The sequence below is a fragment of the Heterodontus francisci genome, chromosome 18 (assembly GCF_036365525.1).
Source record: "Heterodontus francisci isolate sHetFra1 chromosome 18, sHetFra1.hap1, whole genome shotgun sequence".
Lineage (NCBI taxonomy): Eukaryota > Metazoa > Chordata > Chondrichthyes > Heterodontiformes > Heterodontidae > Heterodontus > Heterodontus francisci.
In genome coordinates, this window is record NC_090388.1 from 63,784,558 (window position 1) to 63,807,741 (window position 23,184).

At 42.5% G+C, this 23,184-nt stretch overlaps 1 protein-coding gene across 1 annotated transcript in view; it reads left to right on the forward strand.

Moving 5' to 3' along the window:
• LOC137379686 (receptor-type tyrosine-protein phosphatase zeta-like) overlaps window positions 1-23,184 on the forward strand; it is a 262,813-nt gene that overhangs the window by 133,479 nt on the left and 106,150 nt on the right. The window contains exons 3-7 of the mRNA XM_068050891.1: window positions 7,782-7,961; window positions 8,250-8,398; window positions 14,695-14,790; window positions 15,880-15,946; window positions 17,140-17,297. Coding sequence (XP_067906992.1) covers window positions 7,782-7,961; window positions 8,250-8,398; window positions 14,695-14,790; window positions 15,880-15,946; window positions 17,140-17,297 — 650 coding nt within the window. The remainder of the gene's footprint in view (window positions 1-7,781; window positions 7,962-8,249; window positions 8,399-14,694; window positions 14,791-15,879; window positions 15,947-17,139; window positions 17,298-23,184) is intronic.

Consider the following 23,184-nt stretch of genomic DNA (forward strand, 5'->3'; position numbering starts at 1 on the left):
TTTGCATCTTCCTCACAACACACATTCCCGCCTAATTTTGTGTCATCTGCCAATTTGGAAATATTACATTTGGACCCCACATCCAAAGCATTGATATATATTGCTAATAGTGGGGGCCCAAGTACTGATCTTTGTGGTACCCCAGTAGTCACAGCCTGCCAACGCTAGAATGACCAGTTTATTCCTACTCTCTGTTTTCTGCTTGTTAACCCATCCTTAATCAATGCCAGTATATTACCTCCTATCCCATGTGCTTTAATTTTACTAACCAACCTCCTGTTGTACAACTGTGCCTAACTTGTATTAGAAGAGAATTTTTAAAATGCGACCTGTGATGAAAGTTATTTTTTCCAGTGTTCATTTCATATGTTGACTACTGATTCTGTAATTTTTTTGATCATAGAACTTAAACACCAATGTCACTAGGAATTGAATTAAAGCTGCCACCTTTTTTTTTTATTTAGTATTTTTGTGCTTATTACGATTAAACACTCCATCTGGTTATAGCAGGGTTCAATTTACAGTAAATTCCCTCTATCTCTCCCACCATTCTGTGCCAACAATGTTCCTCATCCTCAACTTCTGAAGAGCACCCATCTCCACCAGTCAGATATTATCCATGTCAGATGGTTTCTCTGGATGAATTTTCCAACTGCCATGTTTTGTGCTGTGAGGCACATCTATTAGCACAGGACTGAGACTACCCAAACATATCTCGCGTAACAGAGAGACAAGGAAGACATTCATAGGAACATAGGAACAGGAGTAGGCCATATGGCAAACAAGCCTGTTTCACTGCCATTCAGTGAGATCATGGCTGATCTGCGACCTAACTCCAAGGGCCTTTGCCACATAACTGTTATATTTTTGTTAACCAAAAGTATTATCAATCTCTATTTTAAAATTAACAATTGATTCAGTATCAATTGCTGTTTGTGGAAGAGTTCCAAACTTCTACCACCCTTTGCATCATTCAGGCTGGATTTGAATCCAGGGCCTAAGAGGTGAAAAAATCATATCAATCCACTTTTTAGCTTTGGGCACCCAGAATCTAGGTACTGGGAAAGATAATCTTCTGTCCTATAATCAAGATACTGAAAGGTGGTCATTTATTGTTTGAACGTCCTCCTCCCTGAATGAATGACGATTTATATATACACAGCAATACTCAGTCATAGGAAATGGGCTTGTACTACAAGGTGTCCAACCACAGCGTCTTCAGTTCTGCAAGCTAGAAAGAAAGAGTGGGTATTATTTCAGTCAGCACACAGACACTCTAATGTAATTAACCAACTAATTTTTATTTAAGAATGACATACAAACAATCTATTGTGCCTGGAAGATAGGACCAGTACTAGTGTTGTACTATAGCATTCAGATGAATGCATGGGCCTCAATTCCCAGCATGGCATTAAACACCCTCAGTTATGCGTAGGCCTACTCCAAGACATTAGTTCCACATGCTTTGCCAAGACTTGCAGTGTGTATTTATTCCATCTCCTACCAAACTCAGTGAACTGGCATAATCCTGTGTTTCGTTTATCTTCCCAGAAAAAACAAGCAATTCACCCAAATAACTACTCTTAAGTTGTGATTAACATCTTGCTCCTGTTAGATTCTAGCACAACTAACTGTCTCCCTCTGCCTCCAACGCTCTTGCAGGGTCTTACCCCATCACCACAATCATAATGAGATAAGGCCCCATTGATCTTATTTCTTCCTGTCTTGACTCCATCTTTTCTGCTCTGGTCCAATCTCTTCCCACTTACATCTGTGACATTTCTGACGCCCTACCTCTTTTTGACAATTTGCAGTTTTCTGGCCCTAACCACCTCCTGTTTACTATGGGTGCGTAATCTCTCTACACCTCCAACCCCCACCAGGATGGATTGAGGGCTCTCTGCTTCTTCCTTGAACAGAGGCCCAACCAGTCCCCATCCACCACCACCTTCCTCCACCTGACTGAACTTGTTCTCACATTGAACAACTTCTCCTTCAACTCCACTTACTTCCTTCAAATAAAAGGTGCTGCTATGGGTACTCACATGGGTCCTCGTTATGCCTGTCTTTTTGTGGGTTATGTCAAACATTCCTTGTTCCAATCCCATTCAGGCCGCCTCCCCCAACTCTTTTTCCAGTACATTGATGACTGTATTGGTGCCATTTCCTGCTGTCACTCCAGACTGGAAAGCTTCATCAACTTTGCTTCCAATTTCCATCCTTCTCTCACCTTTACATGGTCCATCTCCGACACTTCTCTTCCCTTCCTTGACGTCTCTGTCTCCATATCTGGGGATAGACTGTTCGCTAACATTCATTATAAGCCCACCGACTCCCACAGCTACCTCGACTACACTTCCTCACACCCTGCTTCCTGTAAGGACTCCATTCCATTCTCCCAGTTTCTCCATCTCCAATGCATCTGTTCTGATGATGCAACCTTCCAAAACAATGCTTCTTTTTCCTCAACCACTGTGGTTGACAGGGCCCTCAACCGTTTCCGACCCATTTCCCGCACTTTTGCCCTCACCCCGTCCCCACCCTCCCAGTGTTCCCCTTGTCCTCACTTTCCACCCCACCAGCGTACACATCCAAAGGATCATCGTCCGCCATTTCTGCCACCTCCAGTGTGATGCCAACACCAAATGCATCTTCCCCTCCCCTGTCAGCGTTCTCTCTCCATAGATGCTGCCAGACCTGCTGAGTATTTCCAGCACTTTTTGTTTTTATTTCAGATTTCCAGCATCCACATTATTTTGCTTTTATCATAATGAGATGTGCACTAACAACAGGCAAAATCCTGGGACTCCCTCTCTAATAACACTAGGTGTACCCAGGCCACAAGGACTGAAGCAGTTCAAGAAAACAGTTCACCACCACTTTCTCAAGGCAATGAGGGTGGGCAATAAATTTGAACCATCGAACCACAGAAAAATTTTGGCACAGAGGAGGCCATTCAGCCCATCGTGTCTGTGCTGCCTGAAAAAAATAGTCGTCTACACTAATCCCACCTTCCAGCACCTGATCCGTAGCCTTGCAGGTTACAGCACCTCAGGTGCATGTCCAGGTACCTTTTAAAAGAATTGAGGGTTTCTGCCTCCACCACCGTTCCTGGCAGTGAATTCCAGACACCCACCACTCTCTGGATGAATAAGTTTTTCCTCATGTCCCCTCTAATCCTTCTACTAATCACTTTAAATCTGTGCCCCTTGGTAATTGACCTCTCCGCTAGGTGAAACAGGTCCTTCCTGTCAACTCTATCTAGGCCCCTCATAATTTTTTACATCTCAATTAAGTCACCGCTCAGCCTCCTCTGTTCTAAGGAAAACAACCCTAACCTATCCAAGCTTTGCTCATGGCTGCAACTTTCGAGCCCTGGCAACATTCTTGTAAATCTCCTCTGTACTCTCTCCAGAGCAATTATGTGCTTTCTGTAATGTGGTGACCAGAACTGTATGCAATACTCCAACTGTGGCCTGACCAGGGTTTTATACAGTTCCAGCATTACATCCTTGCTTTTGAATTCTATACCTCGGCCAATAAAGGAAAGCATTCCATATGACTTATTCACCCTCTCTCTTCCTGTCCTGCCACCTTCAGGGACCTGTGGACATGCACTCCAAGGTCTCTGACTTCTTCCACCCCTCTCAATATCCTCCCATTTATTGTGTATTCCTTTGCTTTGTTTGCCCTCCCCAAATGCATTACCTCACACTTCTCTGGATTGAATTCCATTTGCCACTTTTCAGCCCATTCAACCAAACCATTGATTTCTTTCTGGAGTCTACGACTATCGTCTTCACTACCAACTACACGGCCTCCCATATTTAAGTCCAAATCATTAATATATACCGCGAACTGAAAGGGACCCAACACCGAGCCCTGTGGAACACCACTGGAAACAGCTTTTCATTCACAAAAACATCCGTCCACTACTACCATTTGTTTCCTGTCCCTGAGCCAATTCTGGATCCAACTTGCCACATTCCCCTGTATCCCTTGGGTGTTAGTTTACTGACCAGTCTGTCATGTGGGACCTTGTCAAATGCCTTACTAAAGTTGATGTAGACCACATCCACTGCACCACCCTCATCAACCCTTCTTGTTACTTTCTCAAAAAACTCAATTAGGTTAGTAAGACATGACCTTCCCTTAACAAATCCATGCTGACTATCCCTGATTAATCCATGCCTTTCTAAGTGGCCGTTTATCCTGTCCCTCAGAATAGATTCTAACAATTTACCCACCACCAAGGTCAGACTGCCCCGTCTATAATTATTTGGCCTATCCGTCGCACACTTTTAATGGTACAACGTTCGCAGACCTCCAATCACTGGTACCTCTCCTATATCGAGTGAGGGCTTGAAGATGATCCTCAGCATATCCGCTATTTCCTCCCTGGCTTCCCTTAACAACCTGGGATGTAATCCATCTGGCCCTAGCGATTTATTCACTTTCAAGGATGTCAGACCCTCTAGTACTTCCTCTCTCATTATGTTTATCGTATCTAATCTTTCACAGTCTTCCTCTTTAACTACAATGTCTACATCAACCCTCCCCTTTGTGAAGACAGAAACAAAAAACTCATTAAGAACCCTGCCCACATTCTTCTGCATCCACGCATAAGTTCCCTTGTACATCTCTGATAGGCCCTACCTTTTCCTTAGTTATCCTCTTGCTCTTAATGTACTGATAAAACATATTTGGGTTTTCCTTGATTTTACCTGCCAATAATTTTTCAGGTCCTCCCTTTGCTTTTCTAATTTCCTTTTTTACTTCATCCCTGCACTTTCTATACTCCTCTAGGCTTTCTAAAGTATTAAGATTTTTATGATCATCATAAGCTTTCTTTTTCTGCTTTAACTTACCCAGTAAGCTTTTAGATAGCCAGGGCGCTCTAGATTTGGCAGTACCATCCTTTATCTTTGTGGGGACATGCCTACACTGTGCCTGTAGGATCTCGCTTTTGAATGCCACTGATTTTTCTTCAAGTAATTGTATCCAGTCCACTTTCGCCAGGTCACTTCTCAGTTTCTTAAAATTTGCCCTCCCCCAATTTAGAACTTTTACTCCTGTTTTGTCTTTGTCCATTTTCATGATTATGCTAAAACCTACTGCATTATGGTCACTATCTCCAAAAACCCACTGTTACGTCCTCCACTTGCCCAGCTTCTTTACCAAAGACTAAATCTAGAATTGCGCCCCCTGTCGTTGGGCTTGTTACATGCTGGCTAAAAAGTTCTCTTGAACACAGTTCAAGAATTTTGTCCCCTCTGTGCCCTTCACACTGTTTGTATTCCAGTTGATATTGGGGTAGTTGAAATCCCAACTATTATTGCCCAATAGTTTTTTCACTCAGAAATTTGTCTACATATTTGTTCTTCTATCTCCCTCTCACTATTTGAGGGTCTATAGTACACTCCTAGTAGTGTGGCTGCCCCTTTTTATTTGTGAGCTTCACCCATATGGCCTCATTTGATGATTCATTTAGCATATCATCCCTCCTCAAAGCTGTTATTGATTCCTTAACCAATAATGCTACACACCCTCCTTTTTAATCTCCTTCTCTATCCTGCCTGAAAACTCTATATCCTGCCTGCTCAGTTGCCATTCTTGCCCCTCTTTAAGCCAAGTTTCCGTTTTAGCAACGATATCGTGTTGCCATGTATCTATTTATGCCCTCAACTCATCGATTTTATTCGCTATACTCTTTGCATTTAAATAAATACCCTTTAACACTGCCAAATTCCTGTGCTGCACACTTTTTAACCTTTGCTTCTTCTGTCTTTCAGAGTCACTCGTTGATTTTCTGTCTCCTGTCCCCTGCCCTGAAATTGTCCTATTAAGACTGCGCTCAGGTTCCCATCCCTCTTCCAAGCTAGTTTAAACCATCCCCAATGGCACTAGCAAACCTTGCTGCAAGAATATTTATTCCAGTCCTGCTCAGGTGCAGACCATTTGGCTTGTACAGGTCCCACCTTCCCCAATGCCCCAGAAATCTGATGCCCTCCCTCCTGCACCATCTCTCCAGCCATGCATTCATCTGGTGTATTTTCCGATTTCTATACTCACTAGGACGTGGCCTTGGGGGTAATCTGGAGAATGCCAACTTTGAGGTCCTGCTTGCTAATCTCGTTGCTAACTCCCTAAACTCAGCCTCCAGGACCTCATCCCTCTTCTTATATCATTGGTACCAATGTGGACCATGACCTCTGGCTGTGCACCCTCACCCTCCAGAATCCCGGCCTGCCAGCAATGCTCACAGCCCTTGAATGAATTTTTTTTTGAAATTTCTAGTTGATTGTCCTTAACCCTTAAATCTAAATCTCCACCACTGAAGTAGTTCTATTCATTAGTGCTAGCTTTACTCGCACTTGAATTTTCACCCAGCTACATGAAGGAGTATACAGTGTTCTAATACAACACTTGGCACGAAAGACCCTATCATCCGAAAATTGGTGGTGTCGCAAATAGTGAGGAGGAAAGCCTTAGATTACAGGATGATATAGATGGGCTGGTAAGATGGGCGGAGTAGTAGCAAATGGAATTCAATCCTGAGAAGTGTGCATTTTGGGAGGGCTAACAAGGCAAGGGAATATACAATGGATAGTAGGACCCTAGGAAGTACAGAGGGTCAGAATGACCTTGGTGTACTTGTCCATGGATCACTGAAGGCAGCAGCACAGGTAGATAAGGTGGTTAGGAAGGCATATGGGATACATGCCTTTATTAGCCAAGGCATATAATATAAGAGCAGGGAGGTTATGATGGAGCTGTATAAAATGCTAGTTAGGCCACAGCTGGAGTACTGTGTACAGTTCTAGTCGCCACACTATAGGAAGGATGTGATTGCACTGGAGAGGGTGCAGAGGAGATTCACCAGGATGTTGCCTGGGCTAGAGCATTTCAGCTATGAAGAGAGGCTGGATAGGCTAGGGTTGTTTTCTTTAGAGCAGAGAAGTCTGAGGGGGGACCTGATTGAGGTATACAAAATTATGAGGGGCATAGATAAGGTAGATAGGAAGAAACTTTTTCCCTTAGTGGAGGTGTCAATAACCAGGGGGCATAGATTTAACGTTTAAGGAGGTTTAGAGGGGATTTGAGGGAAATAAATTTTACCCAGAGGGTGGATGGAATCTGGAACACACTGACTGAAGGGGTGGTGGAGGCAGGAACCCTCATAACATTTAAGAAGTAGTTAGATGAACTCTTGAAACACCATAGTATACAAGGCTACAGGCCAAGTGCTGGAAAATGGGATTAGAATAGATAGGTGCTTGATGGCTGGCACAGACATGATGGGCCGAAGGGCCTGTTTCTGTGCTGTATAACTCTATGGCTCTATCCACGATCAGCGGTCATTTTATCCTAACCCACCCACCTATTAGTGCAGTCAATGGAAAGTATTGTCTGATGAGTTGTAAACAAGCACACAATCTAATGTTATCAGTTTTATGCCAGGTGGGTTAGATGACCTTAATTTCAAGATTGCATAAAGGAAACAATATCTAGGGCTATGGTTGTAATACAATGTTGTGATTCTAAGTAATGGATAAGTATCTGATTTCTGAACTAGTTAGAATCCTTTGATTGCATTACACCCTCATAACATTAGTCAGCTGTTCATACTGTCTGCGTTTTATTCTGGATTATCTTGCTGTAACTAGATAATGCTTCAGATCCTCGATGAAACAGGGTCACCACTTTTAAAATACAGTATTTTAAACCAATTTTGATGGGATCATTGACCAATGTGCTGATATTATGATGCTTTTCTTCAGGTCACTTAAATCAAAAGAACTGGGTGAAGAAATATCCGAGTTGCTCTGGTCCTAAACAATCCCCCATCAATATAGATGATGGTTTTACTCAAGTTAACGTGAATTTTCGGAAGCTGCTGTTTGACGGATGGGAACGTGAATCCAGCAGAAATACAGTCATTCACAATAATGGGAAAACAGGTGCAGCTTTTGTTTTCTATTTCAATACATTGCATTATTTCCATGTAAAATATTACAGTTGCTTTTCAAGATACTTTTCCATGTATTTGGGACTGACCTGCTATAGCTCAATTAGAATTAAGCTGCCTTTTATTTCTTCCTATTTCTGTTCCTTAGAATGCCTCGCAACTGAAATGCTTGACTGTTAGCACCGTTCAAACATATTCCTCTGATGTTTGTTTTAATAACACATACAATATCTTTGTGGCAGGATATCTAATGACAAATGTCTTTATTCTTGATCTCCAGTGGAAATTAACTTGATAGATGAGTATTACATCAGTGGTGGTGGCATGAAATCCAAATACAAAGCAGGCAAAATAATGTTCCACTGGGGAAAGTGTAATGCATCGGATGGATCAGAACATACCATTGATGGACAAAAATTTCCTTTGGAGGTAATTTGTTTTTGTATTTAATACTAGATTAACTCTACTTGCATTGATGTCAAAAGGAAATCTGTGCCATACCCGAGACTCAACGCATCCACATTGCATTTGAATGTTACCACTTATTGAAAGAAAGAAAAGAACTTCAATTCATGTAGCACCTTAGCATGACAACATAAGAAATAAGGAGCAAGGGTAGCCCATATGGCCCCTCCAGGCTGATCCACCATTCATAGAAACATAGAAAATAGGAGCAGGAGTAGGCCATTCGGCTCTTCGAGCCTGCTCCGCCATTCATTATGATCATGGCTGATCATCCAATTCAGTAACCTGTTCCCGCTTTCGCCCCATACCCTTTGATCCTTTTAGACCCAAGAGCTTTATCTAACTCCTTCTTGAAAACATACAATGTTTTGGCCTCAACTGCTTTCTGTGGTAGCGAATTCCACAGGTTCACCACTCTCTGGGTGAAGAAATTTCTCCTCATCTCTGTCCTGAAAGCTTTACCCCGTATCTTGATACTATGACCCCTGGTTCTGGACTCCCCCACCATCGGGGACATCCTTCCTGCATCTGTCAAGTCCTGTTAGAATTTTATATGTTTCTCTGAGATCCCCCCTCACTCTTCTGAACTCAAGCGAATATAATCCTAACCGACTCAATCTCTCCTCATACGTCAGTCCTGCCATCCCAGGAATCAGTCTGGTAAAGCTTCGCTGCACTCCCTCTATAGCAAGAACATCCTTCCTCAGATAAGGAGACTAAAACTGCGCACAATATTTCAGGTGTGGTGTCACCAAGGCCCTGTATAATTGCAGTAAGACATCCCTGCTCCTGTTCTTGAATCCTCTCACTATGAAGGCCAACATACCATTTGCTTTTTTTACCGCCTGTTGCACCTGCATGCTTATCTTCAGCAACTGGTGTATGAGAACACCCAGGTATCGCTGCATATTCCCTTCTCTCAGTTCATAGCCGTTCAGATAATAATCTGCCTTCCTGTTTTTGCTACCAAAGTGGATAACCTCACATTTATCCACATTATACTGCATCTGCCATACATTAACCCACTCAACTTGTCCAAATCACCCTGAAGCCTCTCTGCATCCTCCTCACAACTCACCCTCCCACTCAGTTTTGTGTCATCTGCAAATTTGGAGATATTACATTTAGTTCCCTCATCTAAATCATTAATATATATTGTGAATAGCTGGGGTCCTAGCACCAATCCCTGCGATACCCCACTAGTCACTGTCTGCCATTCTGAAAAAGACCCATTTGTCCCTACTCTTTGTTTCCTGTCCGCCAACCAATTTTGTATCCATCACAATCCACTGCCCCAATCCCATGCGCTTTAATTTTACATGCTAATCTCTTATGTGGGACTTTGTCGAAAGCCTTCTGAAAGTCCAAATAAATCACATCCACTGGCTCCCCCTCATCAACTCTACTAGTTACATCCTCAAATAATTCTAGTAGATTTGTCAAGCATGATTTCCCTTTCATAAATCCATGCTGACTCTGCCCGATTCTACCACTGTTCTCTAAGTGCTTTGCTATAAAATCTTTGATAACGGACTTAGAATTTTTCCCACTACTGACGTCAGGCTGACTGGTCTATAATTCCCTGCTTTCTCTCTACCTCCCTTTTTAAATAGTGAGGTTACATTAGCCACCCTCCAATCTGTAGGAACTGTTCCAGAATCTATAGAATCTTGGAAGATGACCACCAATACATCCACTATTTCTAGGGCCACTTCCTTAAGTCGTCTGGGATGCATACCATCAGGCCCTGGGGATTTATCGGCTTTCAATCCCATCAATTTCCCCAACACTATTTCTTTACTAATACTGATTTCTTTCAGTTCCTCTCTCTCACTAAGCCCTGTGTTCCCCAACATTTCTGGTATGATATTTGTGACCTCCTTTGTGAAGACAGAACCAAAGTATGCATTTACTTGGTCAGCCATTTCTCTGTTCCCCATAATAAATTCCCCTGTTTCTGACTGTAAGGGACCTACATTTGTCTTCACCAATCTTTTTCTCTTCCTCACTATTGCGTTAATTTCCTCTTCAACCAACAATGCAACTCCACCGCCTTTTGCTTTTTGTCTGACATTCCTAAATACTGAACTTTGACCTCAATTTCACTTTCCCGCCCAATCCCCATATTCCTTGGTTCCCCTCGAGTCCAAAAATCTATCTCAATCTTGAATATACTCAACAACTGAGCATCCACAGCCCTCTGGAGTAGCCAATTCACATATTAGTCTTAAATGATCAATTCCTTATCCTGAGACTATGCCCCAAAGTTCTGGACTCTCCAGTGAGGGGAAGCAACCTCTCAGCATCTACCCTGCAAAGTCTCCTCAGAATCTTATAATTTTCAATGAGACCTCCTCTCATTCTTCTAAACTCCAGTGACTATAGGCTCAGTCTACTCAACCTCTCATCATAGGACAACTCTCTCATCCCAGGAATCAAACTAGTGAACCTTCGTTGCAGCGCCTCCAAGGCAAGCATATTCTCCCTTAGATAAGGAGACCTTATCATGCCCTTAGGACATCCGAAAGTGCTTTACAACCAATGGATTACTTTTGAAGTGCAGTCACTGCTGCTATGTTTTCCATTATTGTGTCCTATTTTATTTTCCAATTTATTTTCCAGTTTATTTGGGCTGGTTCCCTTTCTATTTAATTGAAATTAGCTTTTCTTTTCCCAGTCAGGTATCTTCTCTTTGAATGTTCCCTCTCTTTTTTAAATGTTAAATTCAAACCTAATTATATCCTGGTTGTTGTCTCCTGGATGTTCCCCTACCCTTACATTACCTACTTGCTTCACCTAATTGCCTGGAACTAGATTCAGCATTGCCACTTTCCTTGTTGGCCTAAAAACATACTGATCTAGAACGTTCTCAAACATTTTTGTTTGAAGGACCCTTTCAAATGGATTCATAATCAAAGACTTCCCCATTTAAATTGTAACTCCGCATAATACTTATAATATGAAAATGCTGCAAGTAAAGGGTGTTTTCATAATACTTTTAAGAAAACGGGTCTTTATTTGTTATCAGTGAGATGGATGTGCACGCTTCTCATTGCAGAGTCTGTCTATCCTTGGCAGGAGCACAGGGAAAACAGGACACGGAAAAAGCACTAGGGAGCTGGGGAGTATAGGAGCACTAGTGAAGAACAGCTTGGAGACAGCAGAGCATGGAGAAAGCACTTGGGGAGCAGGGGCCAAGCAAGAGCCTGGGAGAGCAGAGCACAGAGAGAGCCGAGAGGAGCAGGGGAGAGCAGTAACACACGGGGAGCAGAGCACGTCTCCAGCTGTCACTCACACACTTACGCTTGACCACGGTGCCCTGGACACTCGCCGCTAAAGGTTTCTGCAGACCTCCAGGTGTTCACAAACCACAGTGAGAACCACTGATCTAAAAAGCAGTCGTAGACACATTGTAGAAAATTCTACCCTCTTTGTCACATATATTACTCTACCTTTAGGTAATTAAAATCAATTATTATGGCTCTGTTGTCTTGCGTTTTCTTTATAATTTGTCTACTTATCTCTGCTACTATCTTTTTTCCTGTCTGGCAGTCTATAATATGATCCCAACAGTCCTCTTCTTATTCATTAACTTCACAGAATCACAGAATTGTTACAGCACAGAAGGAGGCCAGTCGGCCCATCGTGTCTGCCCCAGCTCTCCGAATGAGCAATTCACCGAATGCCATTCCCCCACCTTCTCTCTGTAATCCTTCACATTCTTCCTTTTCAGCTAACAGTCTAATTCCCTTTTGAATGCCTCAATTGAACTTGCTTCCACCACACTCTCGGGCAGTGCATTTTGCACCAACCCCATGTCATCTCTATTTTCTACTGCTGTAATGGAATTTTTTTAACACTGCCACCCTTTTCTACTCTATCCCTCCTCAATATTTTGTAACCATGAAGGTTCAGCTTACTGTCCTACCCTAGGTCAAGCCATATCAGTCACTATTATATAATTGTCTCCCATAGTAGTTTGTGCCTGTAGCTTACCAATTTTATTTACACTACTTGGTACATTTATGTACATACAAGTCAAACTGCACTCTGGCTATTTGGCACACTCATTTTGATCCCTCCTCTTTCTGATTTGTTTTTCTCTTTTGTCTTTCTTAAACTCCTTGTACCTTTAATTTTTTTTCCTCTGCCTCATCTTGTTTTTCTCTTCCCCTGCCATATTAGTTTAACTCTGCCTCCATAGACTGTTCTCTCAGCAAGCACTCTGATCCCAGCTTTATTCAGGTGAAGCTCAGCTATCCTATCCAGCCATATCTGCTTCAGGACTGGTCCGAATGCCCTACGAATCTTAACCATTCTCTCCTACACCATATCTGTAGCCATGCATTTAACTCCCTTGTCTTATTATTCTTATGCTGGCTACTAAGTGGCATCATGGGTAATCCTTCAGTAACCCTTGAGGTCTTGCTTTTTAATCGATCTTCTAATTGCTGAAATTCCTTTTGCAGGATCCCAAATTTATTTCTTCCTATGTCATTGGTTCCAAAGTGGGCGACAATTTCCAGTTATTTCCTGTCCCTATCCAAAATCTCCTGCACCTGCTCCGCAATATCCTGTATCTGATAACTGGGAGGCAATGCACTATTTGGGACCCTTGGTGGTTGCTACTAAGCATCTACTTATTTCGCGGACTGTTGCCATTTTATAAATCTCTTCTCCATCAAGGGCAATCACTTGTTCTATGGTATTGTGGTTTGGCTCATGTTTGTCCTCTTTGAAAATGCTGTCATTGTCACATAAATAACCCAGAAATCAATTGGGAAATTAAAAATTTTAAAAAACCAAATAGAAACTGTATTTTGCTGTGGTCCTCTGAGGCATATATTCATTCAGTATATTAACTGTGGATACCTTATCTCCTCCAATTCAATATTACCACCCCTTTAACTAGTATCAAACCACAAATGCTACCTCCAGTTATTTGTCCAATCAGAGGACCTTGCCTCCCAAGAGACCATATTGAGCAATAACTCCTCCATTCATAGTGATGTCATGATCTCCTCCCTATGATTCAAAACCACACTTTTTCCTCATTCCCTTCTGAAATAATCCTGTATACAATATCAAAAGGCCATGTCCGAGGATATCTCAGGAGGCTTGATCCTAATTTGCCAGAAAGCCCATTAGTTCTAGGGCCATTACCATTTCCTTTGGCAGAGAAGTTTGCTACCATTTTTCCAAGTGAGAATGAGAGTTCTGAGTCTTAACTCAAGTCCTCAGGGACACATGCCTTTATTTTTTTTTAATTGGCACGTTTTAAAATGGAACTCAAATTTGTGGCTCTCTCTAAACTGGAGCCCTACATTAATCTTTTCTATTGGACAAATCAGCCTGGAAAGATACCAAATGACTCTGGTCTCCTTCTGTAGCATACTTACATTAGAAAATACTTATTGTTTCTGAGAAACTAGATACAGCCCTTACTGCCGGTGTGTGTGAAACCCACATCACTGGTTAAACAAAGATTGAATCCAGGTTCATTGGGCTAAACTGATGTGCTGTGGGGAATGGACAGAAAACAATATAGATGCTACTTTCTTAAACACATCCAATTTTGATCTGGTTTTGGGCAAAATTCATTTTTCTAAATTCCATTATCAAAGTTTTGACAATTTGGATTTCAAAAAAGATTCAGAACCCAACCTTTCTTTACAGATTAACTAGAGTCACTTTATTTGGTTCTGAAGACCAAATGTAAAAAGAAAATCGCATTTTACGATTTTGTTTCACGTTTATTTTAAGGGAATATTAGCTCAGCCCCACCCTGCTGGTGCATCATTTTGATTTCAGGCTTTCTTTATTCTGCTAGATAGGTGGTGAAAATGTTGTTAGTTTTGTTCTGTAGGATGGTGCTCCCTAGGAATTTGTTTTGAATTTCCCAAATTCATTTTACTTTAGGGGCTTACAGCCAGCAGAGAGAAAGGAAACGTTCATTCTATTGTTCTGACCTGAGCTGAATTCTAATCCAGGTCTCTGATTGTAATAGGATATTGTTCTAATTCACAGCATTCATCTATTTCCTATATGCATGCAATGTTCTTGTTTATGTATGTAATTAGAAATGGTAAGGAGGTGTATTTATATAGGAATGATATAATCTGATGTTGCATTGAATTATGCATAAACTGTGAAACAAAATAGATAAGTGATGCATCTTTAGTTATATGAATCTGTAACTAATGTTTGTTCTATACACAAAAGATGAGCAGAGTAATTGTTTTCTATCAATGTGTTTTCAGATGCAGATCTTCTGCTTTGAGCCGGATCTTTTTGAAAGTTTTGATGAGGCAGTGCAAGGACAAGGCCGTATGAAAGCTCTGTCTGTCTTATTTGAGGTAATTAAGTTTTAGTGCAAGAATTAGTTGAATAAAATCACTGATCTTTCCCTGTGGAATTCCATGGTGCTTTAAACTATGTTGTGTGTGGTGTAAGGTTAATATTTATTTTCCATTTTCCCGGTGTACTGCTGTTGCACAAAGCTCATATCAGGATTTATAAACTCTATCCAGTTGATGGTAGCATAGCGGTAATGTTACTGGACTGGTAATCCAGAGGCCTGGACTTATGCTGCAGAAACATGTGTTCAAATCCCATCACAGCTGCTGGGAGAATCTGGAATAAAAAGCTAGTCCCATTCATAATTATCATGAAACTACTGGATTGTTGTAAAAACCCATCTGGTTCACTAATGTTCTTCAGGGGAGGAAGTCTGCCATCCTTACCCGGTCTGACCTATACATGATCCAGATCCACAGCAATGCGATTGACTCTTCACTGCCCTTTGAAATGGCATGCAGGCCACCCAGTTGTATCAAACTGCTGCAGAAAAAAGGCACTTTGGGTGTACCTACACCACAAGGACTGCAGTGGTTCAAGAAGGCGGCTCACCACCATTTTCTCGAGGACAATTAGGGATGGGCATCAAGTGCTGGCCTTGCCAGCAATGCTCAGTTCCCAGGAAAACAAAATAACATTTTTTAAATGCAATATCGTTGTACCTATGATATTATGGACATTTGTACAGTAAATATATATGGATTCCAGTGTATTTTCATGAAATTTTGATTCCTGTCAAGGAAAAATCTTTATAACAGTATAAAATAAGACATTTTGTTGTTCTTAATGTATTACAAATAGTGGCTTCGTAATAAAAAAGGTGTTGGGAGCAGAGCCAGAAGAGTAGTGTGCAGTTTTTTAAAATCATTTTTACTGTATACCAAAAGTGATGTGATTTTTGAATATGATTTGTCACTGTGTCACATGCCTTAAACAAATCCGAAACAAATTGACAAATACTGTGGCAAAATGATGGGGCCCCTTTAATATTTTCCATATCTACTGTTCATCACCAAAGTGCATCAGGCTATTAAAAGGGGGTGCATTAAAGATCATAAACATTGTTAAAAATGTCTCATATTTTACAGATTGGACCAGAAAACAATATTGAATATGATAATGTCATACGTGGTGTGGAAACGGTTAGCCGATATGGTAAGTTCTGGGAATAAATGGTCACGGAGGGAATTATGTCAGTGTATCTAGGTTGAAAGAAGTAAAAAGGTCTTCTGAGAGACCCACTTGTGAAAAATGGCTTTAATTGTTATTATGGAGGATTGTAAAATAACATAAAAAAGGAAATGAGGGACTGGATTTTGTAGTCCCGCAACTGGCAGTAGTGGGAGGCATGAAACATGGTGACCACCCCCATGGGACTCACGCTGCCACGATTGCACGGCAGGCAGCCACTTAGCATATTCATGGTAGCCGCCCCCACCCTTCCCCCAATCACGTGGCTTAACTGGGTTGCCAGCCCTGCAGACAGTTCAGCAAAATGCAGAGTTGACCCCTTCCCCACCTCAGTGGCGCCAGTTTTCCCTGGATGGGAAAGTGAAGGCCCGTGAGTGCCTCACATCGCACTAAAGATCGGGAACTGAAGGTAAGATCACTGCGGGTTACATTTAAATTAATGCAAAGATCTAATTAGCATATGTAAAGCAGGGTCCCATCGCAAAGCGGTGGAGGGGCCGCCACAGAGCTTCCCTGCCGCCAGGAATATCGGGCCCGGCAATCCCGGCGTCGGGTTCTGTGGCGGCCGCTGCCACGCCGATTCTTTGCCCCCCCACCACGAAACCCAACATCAGGCGGGCAACAAAATCCAGCCCAAGGTTTCTGTATATATAATGAACAAATGCTAACCAATACTTCTAAAATCAAAAAAGAAAATGCCGGAAACACACAAGTGCATCAACATCAGTAAAAAAAATTTTGGTTAGATACCGAAAATCCTCGGGATACAATTCTGGCAGGTACTTTGGGATCATGCCTGACAGTGGCCTCCAGCCCTGACTCCACTGGAGTTTGTGGGTTAATGGAAGGGCAACTCTTTAGCCTGGGGTAGTCAGGTGCAAGCACCACAATGGATGCATCTCTGTCACTCGACATAAACTCCAGAGTCCCCCAACAATTTTGGGGGGGGGGGAGATGTAAAAATAAAGGCTGCTGTCTCGCTATCATTCCCACAAAAAGTCAAAATTACCCCTTGTATTTCTTGATGAATACATTTCATTGAATGAAAATATGCTGCTCATGCACTGTATTTAGCATTAATATTGATACTTGATAGTCAAAGCAGTGATTGTTCTCTTCATTACAGATTGTCATCCAAGACTTTTTCTTTGTTTTAGGAAAACGGGCTTCAGTGGAGCCATTCATTTTGCTGAATCTTCTTCCAAACTCAACAGACAAGTATTATAGTTATAATGGTTCCCTTAGTACACCTCCCTGTACAGAAAGTGTCCAATGGATTGTGTTTAAAGAGACTGTTCCCATTTCTGAAAATCAGGTAAATTCAATTATCTTTCAAAGTTTGAGTTGTAGTTTATAAAGAGTGTAACTTAATAAACCCCATAGAAAAATTAGAGAATGCGATAGGAATAGAATCTATTATATGTAATAAGTGATGGAAGAAGGGAAACAAACCCTCACTTCCTTTAGAACATAGAACATAGAACAGTACAGCACAGTACAGGCCCTTCGGCCCACGATGTTGTTCCGACCCTTTAACCTACTCTAAGATCAAACTAACTACATACCCTTCATTCTACTATCATCCATGTACCTATCCAAGAGTCGCTTAAATGTCCCTAATGTATCTGCTTCTACTACCACCGCTGGCAGTGCATTCCACGCACCCACCACTCTCTGTGTAAAGAACCTACCTCTGACATCTCCCCTAAACCTTCCTCCAATCACCTTAAATTATGCCCCCTGGTGATAGCCCTTTCCGCCCTGGGAAAAAGTCTCTGGCTATCCACTCTATCTATGCCTCTCATCATCTTGTACCCCTCTATCAAGTCACCTCTCATCCTTCTTCGCTCCAATGAAGAGCCCTAGCTCCCTCAACCTTTCTTCATAAGACATGCCCTCCAGTCCAGGCAGCATCCTGGTAAATCTCCTCTGCACCCTCTCTGAAGCTTCCACATCCTTCCTATAATAAGGCGACCAGCACTGAACACAATATTCCAAGTGTGGTCTAACCAGGGCTTTATAGAGCTGCAGCAAGACCTCGTGGTTCTTAAACTCAATCCCCCTGTTAATGAAAGCCAACACCCCTTACGCCTTCTTAACAACCCTATCAACTTGGGTGGCAACTTTGAGGGATCTATGGACGTGGACCCCAAGATCCCTCTGTTCCTCCACACTGCCAAGAATCCTGTCTTTAAGCCTGTATTCTGCATTCAAATTCAACCTTCCAAAATTAATCACTTCACACTTTTCCAGGTTGAACTCCATCTGCCACTTCTCAGCCCAGCTCTGCATCCTGTCAATGTCCCGTTGCAACCTACAACAGCCCTCCACACTATCCACAACTCCAGCAACCTTTGTGTCATCGGCAAACTTACTAACCCAGCCTTCCACTTCCTCATCCAAGTCATTTATAAAAATCACAAAGAGCAGAGGTCCCAGAACAGATCCCTGCGGAATACCACTGGTCACCGAGCTCCATGCTGAATACTTTCCATCTACTACCACCCTCTGTCTTCTATGGGCCAGCCAATTCTGTATCCAGACAGCCAATTTTCCCTGTATCCCATGCCTCCTTACTTTCTGAATGAGCCGACCATGGGGAACCTTATCAAACACCTTGCTAAAATCCATATACACCACATCCACTGCTCTTCCTTCATCAATGTGTTTTGTCACATCCTCAAAGAATTCAATAAGGCTTGTGAGGCATGACCTGCCCCTCACAAAGCCATGCTGACTGTCTCTAATCAAACTATGCTTTTCCAAATAATCATAAATCCTGTCTCTCAGAATCCTCTCCAATAATTAGCCCACCACCAACGTAAGACTGACTGGTCTGTAATTTCCAGGGTTATCCCTATTCCCTTTCTTGAACAAGGGAATAACATTTGCCACCCTCCAATCATCTGGTACTACTCCAGTGGACAGTGAGGACGCAAAGATCATCGCCAAAGGCACGGCAATCTCTTCCCTCGCTTCCGGTAATAACCTTGGGTATATCCCGTCTGGCCCCGGGGACTTATCTAACCTCATGTCTTTCAAAATTTCCAGCACATCCTCCCTCTTAACATCAACCTGTTCGAGCATATCAGCCTGTTACACTCTGTCCTCACAAACGACAAGGTCCCTCTCACTAGTGAATACTGAAGCAAAGTATTCATCAAGGACCTCCCCTAACTCCTCCGACTCCAGGCACAAGTTCCCTCCACTATCCCTGATTGGCCCTACCCTCACTCAGGCCATCCTCTTGTTCCTCACATAAGTGTAGAAAGCCTTGGGATTTTCCTTAATCCTACCCGCCAAGACTTTTTCATGTCCCCTTCTAGCTCTCCTAAGTCCATTCTTCAGTTCCTTCCTGGCTACCTTGTAACCCTCTAGAGCCCTGTCTGATCCTTGCTTCCTCAACCTTAAGTAAGCTTCCTTCTTCCTCTTGGCTAGCTGTTCCACATCTCTAGTCATCCAAGGTTCCTTCACCCTACCATCCCTTCCTTGCCTCATCGGGACAAACCTATCCAGCAGTCACAGCAAGTGCTCCCTAAACAACCTCCACATTTCTGTCGTGCATTTCCCTGAGAGCATCTGTTCCCAATTTAAGCTCCCCAGTTCCTGCCTAATAGCATTGTAATTCCTCCTCCCCCAATTAAATATTTTCCCATCCCGTCTGCTCCTATCCCTCTCCATGACTATAGTAAAGGTCAGGGAGTTGTGATCACTATCACCGAAATGCTCTCCCACCGAGAGATCTGCCACCTGGCCTGGTTCGTTGCCAAGCACCAAATCCAACATAGCCTCCCCTCTAGTTGGCCTATCTACATATTGAGTCAGGAAACCTTCCTGGACACACCTGACAAAATCTGCTCCATCCAAACTATTTGCACTAAGGAGGTTCCAATCAATATTCGGGAAGTTGAAGTCACCCATGACAACAACCCTGTTACTTCTGCACCTTTCCAAAATCTGCCTCCCAATCTGTTCCTCCGTGTCTCTGTTGCTATTGGGGGGTCTATAGAAAACTTCCAACAAAGTGACTGCTCCTTTCCTGTTTCTGACTTCCTCCCATACTGACTCAGTAGACAAACCCTCCTCGACGACCTTCCTTTCTGCAGCTGTGATACTATCCCTGATTAGCAATGCCACTCCCCCACCTCTTTTACCTCCCTCCCTATTCCTTTTGAAACATCTAAACCCCGGAACATCCAACATCCATTCCTGCCCCTGTGATATCCAAGTCTCCGTACTGGCCACAACATTGTAGCTCCAAGTACTGATCCATGCTCTAAGTTCATCACCCTTATTCCTGACACTTCTTGCGTTAAAATAGACACACTTCAACCCATCATACTGGCTGCAACTTTGCCCTGTCAACTGTCTAACCTTCCTCACAGACTCTCTGCACTCTGTATCTGCCTGTTCAACAGCTACCCCATCCACTGATCCGTGGCTCCGGTTCCCATCCCCCTGCCAAACTAGTTTAAACCCTCCCGAAGAGCTCTAGCAAACCTCCCGCCCAGGATATTGGTGCCCCTCCAGTTCAGATGCAACCCGTCCTTCTTGTACAGGTCCCACCTTCCCCAGAAGGTATCCCAATGATCCACATATCTGAATCCCTCCCTCCTACACCAGCTCTGTAGCCACGTGTTCAGCTGCACTCGCTCCCTGTTTCTAGCCTCACTAGCACGTGGCACCGGTATCAATCCTGAGATTACTACTCTGCTCCCTTATGATTCCCTTTTTCAATATCTAGATAAAGAGCCTGCTGCATTATGAAATTTTAGTTCACTGAACAATTGTACATGTAGATCTAGTCAGCTCCAACCGCAGATCACTACTCCCTATTCCCAATCCACACAATACTACTCAAGCCAATTCTGGGACGTTGTGTAGGACATGATCCTGCGGCAGAATAATTGCTGAGTCAGCAGATAGAAAGTGTCCAGCAACAGAAACATGCAAATCATTACAATCTGAGCATCATTTGTCATCCTAAAAGGAATTTCAAATACCTTTAATACTTAGGTTCTGAAGTTATAATTATCAGAATAAGTCCATACTGTGTCTCATTTGATTCTTCCTGTTGGATTCCTGTATTTAGAAAATCCTTGCTTATGGTGTCCTTGAATAGAAGTAGGAACAATAGACATTTAGGGCAAATATTTCCATTTTGGGGATCATGCTGCCTGGTGGGAGGAAGTATTGGAAATTCGGCAGCCCCAGCCCATGATCTTTCCTTCCACCGCACCCCCCGCCCAAACCCCATTGCATTTAATAGGCGAAAAATTACAGGCTGGAGGTGCAGATTTTCCCAATATGCATTCCCACTTTACAACGGGAATAATGAAGCAGAAAGTCCTGGAAATCAAAAATATATTGAATTAGCTGCAGGTTTAAAATGTGCATGTATGGAATCTTCCAGCAATCGGAAAGAGATTACTTCTCAATAAATTAATATTAATTAAACCATAGATATTTATGGTCTCAGTTGAATGTTAACATATAACAAGAATCTAGAGAATACTGGCAAAGGGAAGGTGAGACTTGGTGTGCCGATGTCTTTCCTGGCATGGCATAGCAGTGCAAACTTATTCATAGGGGTTGGGACCTTTTATGAAAATAAAAGTCACACGCAATTCAGACACGTGGATCATAAACTTTGCATTCTTTTTCAGGAGATGTCCAGATAATAATCCTTCCCATTTACCTGAAAAGAAACAAAATCTCTCTGGCTCTCCAATGGGGCTTTAACCACTATGTATCCCTTTAAATATGCTGGTGCCTTTAAGGAAGTGCTCAGACCTTGTCCTGTCTAAAAGGTTGCAAGCCAATATTAAGCCTTTATGTAGTGCTTTGAAAATTGCATTGTACATATTGTTCACTTGAGGCTACCATGTATGCATGAGCCAGCAGAAGGAGCTGAAAGAGAAGGTTAAAGTAAAAACAGCGTAAAGAAGACTCCGGTATAAAAATAGTCGTTTGGTAGTACAGAACTTGAGTATTGCCGAAAATACAGACAAGTTGTCGAAGCTTTTCTTCTTGCACTCATCAGGACAATCTGCAAGAATACCAATGTAATGGAAACAACAACTTTGTACTTTATGCGAAGAGAGTGCTGACTGGTTGGCAAGTGAACTCTGATTGGTAGAGGCGTTGCCTTGGAGAATGCACCAGTTTACGGTGACTGACAGTTAACTGCCCAGCTTTGTTTGAAATTTAAACCAGGCAGCTTGACTCTGATTGGTTAAAGCATTGCCCTGAGGAATGAACCAGTGAATGTCTATCACTTATTTTGTTTATCTGAAACAGGTGCAATGTTTGTACATATTATTTCTGTCCGCAATAGTGTATAGGCCGTATGTCCCAAAGACTGGCGGATTGTACCAAACATGCCCCATCTGCTGTTCGCAACAGGCAAGGTACAGACTGTACCCAACCAGCCCGTGCTTGCAAAACTTAAAACACCATGTCCAACATTAGGTGGGATTCCGCGATTGGACAACATTTGCTAAATAATCCTAGTATGCTAAGAATTACACTGACAACCAATTTAAGATTATCAGTAGGGCTTGCAGTGCGGTGCATTTGCGTGTACTGGAAGCTACATACATTAATACACAGGGCCCTGTTCTTTGCAGACAGAAAGAATATGTATAAACATTGCACCTGTTTCAACTAAACAAAATGAGTGACAGACATTTGCTGGTTCATTCCTCAGGGCAAAGCCATAACCAATCAGAGTTGAGCTACCTGGTTTAAATTTCAAACAAAGCTGGGCAGTTAACTGTCAGTCACCGTAAACTGGTGCATTCTCCAAGGCAGCGCCTCTACCAATCAGAGTTCACTTGCCAATCAGCACTCACCAGTCAGCAATCTTTTCTCATACAGTATAAAGTTATTTCCTTTACATTGGTATGCTTTCAGATTTTCCTGCTGAGTGCAAGATGAAAAGCTTCGACAACATGTCTCTATTTTCAGCAATACTAAAGAAGACTCCACTATATTCAACATCATGCTGTCTTAATCTCTGTCTCATATTTCTTACTAAACTTAGCTAAACCTCAATCCAGTCCCGGACTGTTGTCCATATCATCCTTTACTATAAGGTCATTTATTAATCCTGTGAGTGGGACTGACTGCATAACTCCATGGAGAGCTGGCAAGAACTTGATGGACCGAAAGGTCTCATTCTGTGCTGTATATGACTCTAT